This window comes from Lynx rufus, unplaced genomic scaffold (assembly GCF_022079265.1).
Source record: "Lynx rufus isolate CCGP_SWC_20201006 ecotype Redwood Valley unplaced genomic scaffold, mLynRuf1.p SCAF_27, whole genome shotgun sequence".
Taxonomy (NCBI): Eukaryota; Metazoa; Chordata; class Mammalia; order Carnivora; family Felidae; genus Lynx; species Lynx rufus.
The window spans coordinates 16,158,781-16,170,439 of record NW_025814842.1 but is presented as its reverse complement, the minus strand read 5'-3'; the positions used below and the strand labels follow the sequence as shown (position 1 = coordinate 16,170,439).

At 44.4% G+C, this 11,659-nt stretch overlaps 2 protein-coding genes across 3 annotated transcripts in view; both read left to right on the top strand.

The window, feature by feature from the left end:
- Positions 1–4,505: 4,505 nt before the first annotated feature.
- On the top strand, positions 4,506–7,579 carry MRPS17 (mitochondrial ribosomal protein S17). Of its 2 annotated transcripts, none has more exons than XM_047089243.1 (3): positions 4,506–4,551; positions 5,166–5,309; positions 6,896–7,579. In XM_047089243.1, exons 2-3 carry the CDS (start codon positions 5,187–5,189, stop codon positions 7,163–7,165), a joined length of 393 nt encoding a protein of 130 aa, XP_046945199.1. In that variant the 5' UTR covers positions 4,506–4,551; positions 5,166–5,186; the 3' UTR covers positions 7,166–7,579. The 2 variants fall into 2 exon arrangements, with proteins under 2 accessions (XP_046945199.1, XP_046945200.1); XM_047089244.1 differs by lacking the exon at positions 4,506–4,551 and adding an exon at positions 4,767–4,852.
- A 3,127-nt stretch (positions 7,580–10,706) lies between these two features.
- Positions 10,707–11,659, top strand: part of NIPSNAP2 (nipsnap homolog 2) — a 39,210-nt gene continuing 38,257 nt past the window's right edge. The window contains exon 1 of the mRNA XM_047089373.1: positions 10,707–10,824. Within this exon, the coding sequence (XP_046945329.1) occupies positions 10,733–10,824 (92 nt within the window). The 5' untranslated portion in view covers positions 10,707–10,732. The remainder of the gene's footprint in view (positions 10,825–11,659) is intronic.

Genomic DNA, 11,659 nt, shown 5'->3' with positions numbered 1-11,659 from the left:
GTTGCCTGGATCCACAGGAAAACTCTCATGCATGAGATGGAGCATAATTAGAATGAACTTAAATGACAGTGTAGTCTAGACACAAACCTTATGGGGGTCTTTTGTTTTGTTGTTGCTGTTTTGTTTGGCTTTGTTTTGTTTTTGTTTTTTTTTTTTACAAACCTTGTTATATAAAAGAGTATGACATGAAGGAAAAGACTACAAACAAAACTCACACTTAACCCACTATAAGAAATGCTTTAATGTTAACTATACTGGAATTAAATTAAAAAAAAAAAAAGGATCATGGTAAGCAGTCTGCATAGATGGCCCCAGTGGACCACATCTCCTGATATTTGTGCTTTTGTGTAGCCCTATGGAATCTCGATTGGTTTCTGACTTACTTTATCCAATAGAAATGCAAAAGAAGTGATGTTCTGGACTTCTGAGTCTAGGCATTAAGGTCTAGAAGCTTATGATTTTTTTTCATTTTTGGAGTTCTGTAGAGGTTATACACACTCTTGGAGGCTACAAAAGCCCTTACATACCACCCATAAAGGGGTATCTGATATACCAAGGTGTTTAATAAAGGATTAATCTTACCCAAAGAAAGGTTTGGCCCTTTGGCTTGGCTCCTGGGAGATAATCTTATAAGTCCTTAGAATGTCCTTCCTGTGGGGTGCCTGGGTGGCGCAGTCAGTTGAGTGTTTGACTTCAGTTCAGGTCATGATCTCACAGTTCGTGAGTTTGAGCTCCACGTCAGGCTCTGTGCTGACAGCTCAGAGCCTGGAGCCTGCTTCGGATTCTGTGTCTTCCTCTCTCTCTGCTCCTCCCCTGCTCACATGCTGTCTCTCTCTCTCTCTCTCTCTCAAAAATAAATACGGATTTTTAAAAATTAAAAGAAAAAAGAATGTCCTACCTGATAAGAGTTAGTCATCTAGAAGTGCCTCTAATGATTTCCTGAACCCCACGGTAATCTTGGGGACATCCTAAATTCATACTAGCTTTCTCCAGTCCAAGTCTCATAAGCGATTTCTACTATATTCTATTATATATGTTTCCTGATGTAGTCATGTTACAAATACATACTTATCTCAGGGCATTATCCAGGGCTGAAAAGTGGCCAGGAGGTTGTTTGAATGAGCAGGGGTACAGCCAGGCTTACTAATGTGGCCACTGACTTCCATTGTTTTAGTTCAGAAAAAAAGCCATTCTCTTTTCTGGGTTCTCTCCTTTTGGAACTCTTAATAGACAAATGTGAGAACTTCTTGATCTACTGTCCACATTTTCCTCTACATTCTAAATAATTTCTACATTCTAAATAATTTCTTCTGGTTTCCCTTGCAGTTTACTAAGTCTCTCTTCAGCTTTATCTAATATGCCATAAACCCATCTACTGAGTCTTTTATTTCAACAGTTACTTCCTCCTGGTGTTGTTTAACTCGTTCCTCTATCTGTTGTATTCACTGTAAAATGGGTGGTTAGATCTACAAAACTGATTAGATTCAGATTACTTTTTACACATTATATTTCATAATCAGTGCTATATGCTTTCTTTCCTTTTACATCAAAAGATGTATAATGTCTAATTGACTCATTTTTACTGATGATAAAATTAATTGATGGTTCAGGTAGTATTAGCCTTCTCTTTTTATTACAAAGTTCCACATTAATCTTTCAATGATTTTGTTAACATTGTTGATATTATTCATTATCCATTAGTTGTTGCAAAAAATGTTTTCCAATTCTGTCATTCCTTATGTATCAATTATTAGGTCATTCTGAAATGCACTGAAATCTGAAATCATATTTCATGATATATTGATTTCTTGTGTTTTTCGAATTATTGACTTGGTGCCCTAGGACTCTCCAAAAGCAACCAGAGGATTTATTTTTAAGTACCATTATGAACTCACAGATTTTTATATGTCTTATGATTTTCAATCCATTGCATTTATAATTCTATTTAGCCTCACATAATCTCACGTTAGTTCAGTGAATACTCCTTCAGGTTGGCTTTTGACCTGACCTAATTCATCTTTAATAGTTTCCTTGATTTCTGACACAACATGTCCCAAGTTTAACTCATACAGTTCTGCTCCAGATGTGAAGTCAGTCATTTTTCAAGGATCCTTGGTTTCTTTCAGGGAATGTGCTTGGTACTGACTGCTCCTAGGTTTGTAGGCTCTCTAAGAAAGACATTTTTTGAGAAAAATAAATCATGGCTTCATACAATATTTCCAAATCGAATTTAAGACTACAAGGGTTGGGGTGCCTGAGTGGCTCAGTTGGTTGGGTGTATGACTCTTGGTTTTGGCTCAGGTCATGAACTCACAGTTCGTGAGTTCGAGCCCCACGCCAGGCTCTGCAGTGATAGTGTGGAGCCTGCTTGGGATTCTCTGTCTCCCTCTCTTTACCCCTGTCCTGCTTGCTCTCTTCTCTCTCTAAAAATAAATAAATAAAATTTTTTAAAAAGACTGAAAGGCTTTTATTTTGCTTCTTTGATTTTATTATGTTCTGAATTGTGCCCCCCACCATGTTTGTATGTTGAAGCCCTAACTCCCAATGTGATGGTATTTGAAGGCAAGACCTTTAGGAGGTATTTAAGATTAAATGAGGTCATAAAAGGGTGGAGCCCCAATCCAATGAGATTAGTGTTCTTGTAGAAGAAAAAGAATACACTCTCTCTCGCTGTGCACACATACACAGAGGAAAGGCTATGTGAGGACATAGCAAGAAAGTGATCATCTGCAAGCCAGGAGATAGAGCTCTTACCAGAAATTGACCCTGACAGCTCCTCAATCTTAGACTTTTAGAGAAAATAAATTAATAAATTTAAATAAAAATAAATTAATAATTTAAAAATTAATTAATAAATAAAAGAACTATGAGAAAATAAATTTCTGTTGTCTATGCCCTACTCACACACACACACTTACCTCCTCTCTGTCCCCTTGCCTCACATGACCAATTTCCCAATCACATCTCCAACCCATCTTCTCTCTTCCATTCCCACTGCTCCAATTTAGGTTTTCACCATCCCCTGAAAAAGCATCCAACCTCCAGTGTCTCCAACCTCTATTCTGCCTTCCACACTCCTACCACAATGATGTTGAAAGCTAGCTAAAGTATTCACATCTTTCAAAGGCTTCTTATCACTTAGAAGAAAAAGGGAGGCCCTAAACAAGAAATGCTTCCTAGATAGAGGCCTATCCCTGAGCAACTTCAATCCCTGCCTTTATTTTCCTAACCCTATACCCTGGTAGCATCAGACTCCTTCGCGTACTGTCTCTCAAACCTCAGCACCCCTGCACATGCTCTCCTTTCTGCCTCAAATGTCCTCCCCACATCCCATGTCCCTCTATTCTCAAGCTATAGACCTTGGCCAGGGGCTATGTATTGATCAAGTCTCCTCTCTCTGCAAAGTTACACACTCTTTTCTCAAGGTTCCCATTACCTCTGGTTGTTTTACTCACGGTTTTGTGGGCTTTTAGAGAGTGGGAGTCTTCTTCGATTCATCTTTTTGCCTAGCACAGAGTCTTAGAAGTGTTCTATAACTATTTGCTAAGAAAGAAATGAGTGTTGGACAAACTAATGTATGGGTGAATTCTTATTTTCCCAGTCTTCTCTCACCAGTTGCTAAGATGTTTCAATGGTCAAAGACAATTGACCACACCCATATTTTGGTCTTCAAATTGTCTGTGCCAGTAGCCTATTGTTTTCTGTTTCTCTTAACTTCCTAATACATTCTCAGTCCTCTTTTTATCTAGAGAAGGCGTTATCAAGCAGTCTGCTCGTGGCCCATCTAACTCCTTCATAATTGTCACACATAAATATGTGCTGATAGTGGACTTCTCTCCGTCTCACAGATATTGAAAAATAACACCTAAAATCATATTAGGCACAAAAACCTGCCCAAGTTTATCTTAAAAGCAGCTGTGGGGGTAGAATGCACTTAGTGTCCAATGTTTCAGAGTTTGATGAATGAATGAGGTTCCTCTGATTTGGAAGGCCTTGTCCAAGCCTGGGAGCTCAGCTTAAAAAGAGGAAACCGAACAGAATAGTTAAATGAAAGGCCGGAATACTCCACGTTCCAGCCGCCCACAGCGTGGAGAAAGAAGATGCACGTCTAGGGGCGCCTGGGTGGCTCAGTCGGTTAAGCGTCCGACTTCAGCTCAGGTCACGATCTCGCGGTCCGCGAGTTGGAGCCCCGCGTCGGGCTCTGGGCTGATGGCTCAGAGCCTGGAGCCTGCTTCCGATTCTGTGTCTCCCTCTCTCTCTGCCCCTCCCCCGTTCATGCTGTGTCTCTCTCTGTCTCAAAAATAAATAAACGTTAAGAAAAAATTAAAAGAAAAAAAGATGTACGTCTCCCCGGATGACCCAGGTCTACGGTTCTCTTTAAGGGGGAGTGGGCGGAGCCCTGACCTTACGCCCGCCTATGGCTAAGGGGACACGCGGCCAATGAGAGGAGCGGTCCGAGGCGGAGCGACTTGCAAGGGACTGACGTCATCACGTTCCGACCGGCCCTCAGTAGGACACGCGCTGTGAAAGTAAACCCAGGAGGAGGTCGAGGTATGGGAGCTGCTGTTGCGGAGGGTGAATCCCGGGTCGCAAGGTGTCGTCGGGTTAGAGCCTGGAAGCAAGGGAAGTTGCCTGACCCCGGGGTTGTGCGGGGAGGGAGGATCAATCACCCCCAGCCTACCCCAGGCGGGTTGGACTCGGCATTAACTGATCAAGAAGGCAGCCCCAAGGCAAAGTCTCCTTAAGTGGGGAGGACACCCCGGCCGCTCCGCCAAGGCCTTGTGCGCTCGTGTGGCCAGACTGTGAGCCTCTGGGGAGACGCAAGCCAGCGGAAGGAAAGAAAGGGACGCCAGTAAGAGCCCACGTTTATTCGCGCCATTTAGCGCCTTTCAGGTTAAACTTTCAAAGCACTCCTGTGAGCAGACCCTGTTGTTATTCCCGTTTTGTACAGGGGGGCACGGCGACTTAGGTTAAAATGACAGCTTTGTAAATAGTATAAAGATGGGAGGTTGGGTTAAGTAAATAGTGAAACGCGTAAGTATCTCTAAAGTGGTGATTCCAGAAGGTCAACAAAAACTGTTTCTGACCTTCAGCAGTTCTAGTAACAAAATTCCTTTGGTGAGTCATAACAACCAGAATGTTAAACTTTGAAATTTGTTTTTCAGGTGATCAAAGCCACAAAAAAAATGTCAGTAGTTCGTTCATCCGTCCATGCCAAATGGATCGTGGGGAAGGTGATTGGGACAGCAATGCAAAAAACAGCTAAAGTGAGGGTGACCAGGCTTGTTTTGGATCCCTACTTATTAAAGGTGAGGAATATCCCTGTTTTCAGAAGGCATTGATAAATCACCAACATGTTACAGGTTCTGAACAGAGAAACCATTCCCTGTCAGTACAGATGCACTGAGCGTCTGCTGATCCGTGGGTATAACAAAGTGAATTAATCGTGGTTCATTCTCAAATTCTGAGGACACATACAGTTAATTTCAACTCAGTCTGATAACTGATACAGTACTTCTGTGTGCAAAGTACTGGGAGCAGAAAGCAGGACAGCTGATTCTTTCTTTCCACATTGCTGAAAGAGAGCATCCTCAAAGACATTTGAGCTGAATCTCAGAAAGGCTTTTATCCAAAGGACCACATTTGGGGGAGTCATTTTGGCCATGGTAAGTGGTATATGGAAGTTCTTTTAGCCATTAAAGGGCATGACATTGTACAGGAACAACAAGTAGTTTGGCATGTTTGAGCCCAGAGCTTGATCCTAAGTAGGCATTGACTGTTGTTGAGTGAATACAAGAACAGTGGGAGCTGGGCTGAGAAAGGCCTTTTATGTAGTATTTTTGGATTTCATCCTATAAGCAAAGGAAAGACACACTTGGAAACATAAAGATAGAGATGAGGACAGGAGGTAAGGAAATAGGTAAGAAGGCTATTGCAAAAGTCTAGAATGGAAATGATAAGAACCTGAACAGTCCTTGAAGCAATTGCAATGCAGTGGGAAAAGTAGATTTCGGAAAGAAGGGCCAGAGTCCTTGATTTGTCAGATGTGCAAGGGAGGGAGAGGAAAGTGCCAAGGACAGTTCTGCATTCAAGACTGGGCACACAGGTAGGTAGAAATGTTCTTTGTTATCTAGGATCAAAAACACAGGAGCAGAGGTGACAAGGTTAAGGGAAGGGGAGGCCAGATGAGTTAAGGAGAAGAATAAAGTTGTCTTTTATTAACAACAACACAGGAACAAGCTGAAGAGTGACGACAGCCTGATCATTGGCCTGAGTCAGGAGACCTTAGCGTGAATATTGACTGTTGTTTACTAGCTGTGCACATTACCTAACTCCAGAGCCAGTTTTCTCATTTGTAAAATGAGAGCACCTTCTGCAGCAAGGTTGTTATGAGCATCTGTGGCTTGTTTGCAGTACTTCGAGCCAGGCATGGAGCTAAGTGTGGTGTGTATATTTAGAACATTTAATTATCTGGATAACTTTAGAGATGCAGATAGTGGAGCCTCATTTTAGGTTGTGAAAAAAACTAAGCCTGGAGTGATTCAGTGACTTGTGCCAAATCACACAGCTAGTAGTGAGAGTAGCATGTTCATAAGGCTGGAGAGAAGGCTCCACTAGGAAGGAAGAGTTTAAATAGTATAGAGAAGGATGATGATTAATAGACAAAGATACTGAAGGTAATAGGCTGGAGAGCTCAGGCACATGATCCACTCTGGGAAAGTCATTGCTATTTTCTAGAAGTTAAGCAGTTAATCTTTGTATTGGAACCCTCCTGAGTGTATTATCTTTTTTTCCCAAGTCCCAGCTTGTTTTCTGTGCATTACTTTTTATATTCTATGCTGCGTGGTCAGATCACAGATGGGAACTACCGATTTGTTCCTACTTCTCTCAACAGTATTTTAATAAACGAAAAACCTACTTTGCTCATGATGCTCTTCAGCAGTGCACAGTTGGGGATATCGTGCTTCTCAAAGCTCTACCTGTCCCACGAACAAAGCATGTGAAACATGAACTGGCCGAGATCGTTTTCAAAGTTGGACAAGTCATAGATCCAGTGACCGGAAAACCCTGTGCAGGAACTACCTACCTGGAAAGCCCAGTCAGCTTGGAAACTACCCGCTTAACCAAAAATCTGGAAGAACTGAATAGCTCTTTAGCACAGTGAAGGACGATTGGAAGGAGACAAAGGGAAAGATTTATAAGTTTGCTTTACAGAAAAAGAAATTTTTCTGAATTTCATTACAAACTGTCCAATTTCTCTTCTGGTATTTATGGAATAGCTAAAAGTAAATGAAGTAAAGGCCTTGTTAAAATTTTTCATGAGTGTAAGGTCATGTTTGAAATTTCCTTTTCATTGAACATACTTTCCTCTTACAGGAAGTGTACCTAGAATCCCCTGCATGGTTTTGTAAGCTCACTTTTTTAGAAGGTGTTATCTTTTTTTTTTCTTTTTTTTTTTTTTCCATTCAAAGGAATCTTGAATTTATCTTAGAACCCTTATTTGGGGAGGAAAATACCTTTTGATATCTTAAAACAGAAGACTGCATTAAGTGAATATTTATTTTTGGTGGTATATATTTGAAACTAATTTGAAATTTTTCTTTTTTTTTTGTTTTTTTGTTTTTTAATGTTTATTACTTTTGAGAGAGAGACAGAGAGCAAGCAGGAAAGGGGCAGAGAGAGAGGGAGACACAGAATCCAAAGCAGGCTCCAGGCTGTGAGCTGCCAGCACAGAGCCTGACCTGGGGCTTGAACTCATGAATGGTGAGATCATGACCTGAGCTGAAGTTGGCTGCTTAACCGACTGAGCCATCCCAGTGACCCTGTAATTATTTCTTTGATTTAACCAATTACAAATGGAAATAATCAGCAGTCTGGTTGGGGTCAGACCTTATAATAAGAACGTCGACACATAGAAAATAAAACTTGAAAATTCTGTGTCACTTTTCTTTCATCCTGTATTCTAGAGTGTATTAAATAGGAGTGGATTCATAAAATCTGATACATTGATGAAATTGTAGAGTTCCTCATACTGTGCATTTGAGTTGGAGAGTTTGAGTTCTGTTGCTGTTTATTAATAAACAACCTAGATTTTGACCTGAAGAAACATTGAGTTACATATTCCAGTTTCCTGGCTCCTAGGAAGAGATTTGGAGCATATTTCAGTTTCAACTAATATGTGTATTATACAAGTACAGAGCTTCAGCAGTAACCACAAGCACTGCCTATCCTCTCAATGCTCATAATCTAGTAGGGGAGGTTATGTACAGCTGCCTTCATAGCAGAGAAGCACATGGGTGGGGGAGAAATGACGACAACTTCCCAGAAGAGACTAGATGGTGCTAGAACTGAATCTTAACAGTTTCCGGGCTAGTAGATAAGGGTTGTGGAAAGGGCATTCCAGGTAGAGGGAAGAATGTAAAATCCCAAAACTATGAGAAGAAGCAGCATAACCAAGGGGTTCTGCAAGCCGATGAGGACTGCTTGGGACACTTTGAACATGAGTGGGGTTCAGGTAAAGAAACAGGTGGAAATTATACTGTAAGTGGTGGCAGGTTACATTTTTAAAAGTATGATATAATTACATAATGAACTGTAAGGGGAAAGATTAGAGGGAAAGAGACCTGTTCAAAGACTGGTCCTAAGACAAACTGAGTAGGGTGAGGAAAAGAGGTTGGATAAATGATGTTCCAAAGTAGAACTCTCAGAGCTTGATACCAGGAGAGTGAGCAAAAGGGAATCATCTAAGAGTGTCTAGGTCTCTGACAGGTGGAGTTAATGTGGATTCCACCTTGCACCTGTACAAGCCATCGCAAAAACCTCAAATATTTAAAATGCTTACATATAGTCTACTTTTTTTGAGAGAGAATTTTAAGCAGGCTCCATGCTCAGCGTGGAGCCTGACGTAGGGATCAATCCCATGACCCTGGGATCATGACTTAGCCGAAATCAACTGACTAAGCCACCCAGGCATCCCTCTTAAGATATTTTTCCTAATAACCTTGGTGTAAAACTTATGCTCCAGGAAGATGCCCAATATTTCTTCTATGACATATACACCTGTGAGCTTCTATGACAGCTATACACCTGTGAGATAAAAGTACATGTCCCCAGTAAAAAATATTGGAAGATAACAGTGGAGAAGAAAAATGCAGAATAAGGGGCCTAATACTAAATAGCACAAAAGCAAGGTCGACCAAGAAATATTTACCAAGTTTACATTTCAGGAAAATACATTTAAAAGCATTCATCTCTTCAAAAAAAAAAAAAAAAAAAGCTGAGAAGTTGGGAGAATGTGTGAGAAAATCACAAGGGCACAATGACACCACAGGCTTAAAGAGGCTTCCCTCCTGTGGAGGATTGGGACATGTCCTTTCTGCCCTGGGGAGAGCTCCCTTTTGGGTCTAAGTGTCTACAGGCTCACTAATCATAAGCCTGTTGCTCAGCCACATAGCCTCTGGACTCCTGTCCCCTGTCCCTTGGCCTCCTTTCCACTGGCCTCCAAGAGACCCGTATCTCCCTGATCTGGAGCAAATCCTTGTTGTCTCTCCTCCATCCACAGGACCCCTTTTTAATCCTTCCTGGTGGTTCCTTGCCATATTAACATGTTCAAATATTCCCCAGTCAGAAAACTGCACCCCTTAAGCTCCAATGCTTCCTTTGCCTCCAAGATTACTAGCTTCAGAGAACCCCTCAGACCAAAAGCCCAGTTGCTGCCCTCTCCCCTCCTGCCAGGGTAACAGACCTCCCAGGTACCCACCCGTCCTGAGGACATTTCCCTCTTGGCCTCTGCAGATTCTTGCACAGTGCTCCCCTTGGTGGCTGGGGTCTCTCCTCCCTGTTTCTCCCCCTTCTCTCACTGTCTAGCTCCCTTTCTGCCTACCTTGTCTCAGTTGCAGTTTTCAAGGTTACATTTGCGGCTCTTTTACTCAGGATACATTTTCCCTAACAGTGCCACCCGACCCACGCCTTTGTTTAAGTTGTTTTCTTGACCGGAGATATCCTCCCTTCCACTGGTCAACTCTTCCTTTGGGACCGCGCTATCGTGCCAGGAACTCGGCTCTGTCCTCCGCTTCACAGCCACCGCCGGTTACAGTCTCACCTGTCCGTGTCCCCTTCCCGTCTGGTGAACCTCTTCATTTCAACACTTGACTGGAGCCAATTATTTCACATCCTGCCCCACTAGACTGAGTCGGCTTGACGACTGAGACGCGACGAGCGCCCATCAGTGTTGATATGAACAGGGAACAGGAACAATGTAGTCCCGAGACCACCAGATAACTTGAGTATGTTTTCATCTAGAATGTTTTTATTAAAGCGTTGCTTTGGGTTTGTTTTCGGTTTGAAAGGCAATGTATTTACATGGTACAAAGTTCAAAAGGTATTGGGGAGAAGCCTGAACTCAGTGTTACTCTTTTCTTGTGGATCTTTCCATGTACATTAAAGCCTTGCCCATGGTCCTCTAGCGCTGGACATTCAGCTCCTTTCGCTGGTGATTGTCTCGTAAAGCAGTCCTTTTCGCCTTCGCGCTCCTTTCTCGCAGCTGCAGGACCTCCTCGCGCCGGGACCGTGGGCCCTACTTCCCCTGGCGGCGGCGCCTGGCGCTGCAGCGGCCGCGCGCCCCGCCCCGCCCCAGCCTCGGCGGGCCTGGCCGGGGGAGGGGTCGCGGCGGCGGCGGCGGCGGCGGCGTCAGCGGCGGCCCGGGCGGTGGGAGCCCAGGCGCCAGAGCAAGATGGCGGCGCGAGTACTGCAAGCCCGCGGAGCGGCTTGGGTCGGCGGTCTCCTGCGGCGGGCCCCCCCCTGCAGCCTCCTGCCAGTGCTCCGGTGAGCAGCGCCGCCCTTTCCGGGAGCGGCCGGGGAGGGGCCGCCGCGGGGCAGAGGGCGCGGGGTCCCCGGCACGGGTCTCCGCCCCGGCCCGGCAGCGCTCCCTCGGGGCAGAGCCGCAGGGGTTGCGGGGCGGCAGGGGCCGAGGCCGCTGTCGGCCGGGCCGGGCCGGGCCAGGCGGGGGAGCCTTGGCGGAGTCGGAGCGCCTTCCCGGCGGGCCGGGCTCAAGGTCACGGCGGGGACGGCGCTCGGCGCCAAGGCCACGTCCGCCTGCAGTGCGGGCTCGGCCTTCGGGACCTTGACCCTGCGCGACCCGCGCGGTGGCGGAGGGCTGGCGCGCGGCTGAGGCTCCAGGCCCTGGACTCGGCCTCCGGCTTCTCGCGGGCGCCCAGAGAACGCTACGTGCCCGCGCAAAGCCTTGATGTCCGCATCTGCAAATGGCAGTAGAGATACTACTCACCTCTTTCTTAGGTTGTGAAGAACTAAAATAACGCGTTCTCCCGTCTGAACCTTCAGTGAAGCACAGGGGGAGTGGTGGGGAGGTCTCAGTGCTACGAACAGCCTTTGACTTGCGTTGAAAAGTAGGTAACGGATCAAAAAGTATGAACAGTTACCAGCGCTAAGTAGGCGTTGGGTTCAAGTTTACACGTTTTTTCCTAACCTCATTGGATTAAGTATTCGGTTTTCTGAATTCATGCCTTTGATGTATCCATGTCCTATAGTCCATGTTCAGAAACCAAGCTCATAACTTACTTATACGTAGATTTGCTTTATTGTTTTCTTTACATTGGATAATTTAAACGTTTTCTGTTTGTGGTTAAATAATGAGCCTCTA

What these genes read in the sequence shown, in the direction of transcription:
- MRPS17 (XM_047089243.1), top strand. Translation starts at nt 5,187, where the DNA reads ATGTCAGTAGTTCGTTCATCCGTCCATGCCAAATGGATCGTGGGGAAG. An exon ending in TGGATCCCTACTTATTAAAG is followed by an intron (nt 5,310 to 6,895) that starts GTGAGGAATATC and finishes TTCTCTCAACAG; the next exon opens with TATTTTAATAAACGAAAAAC.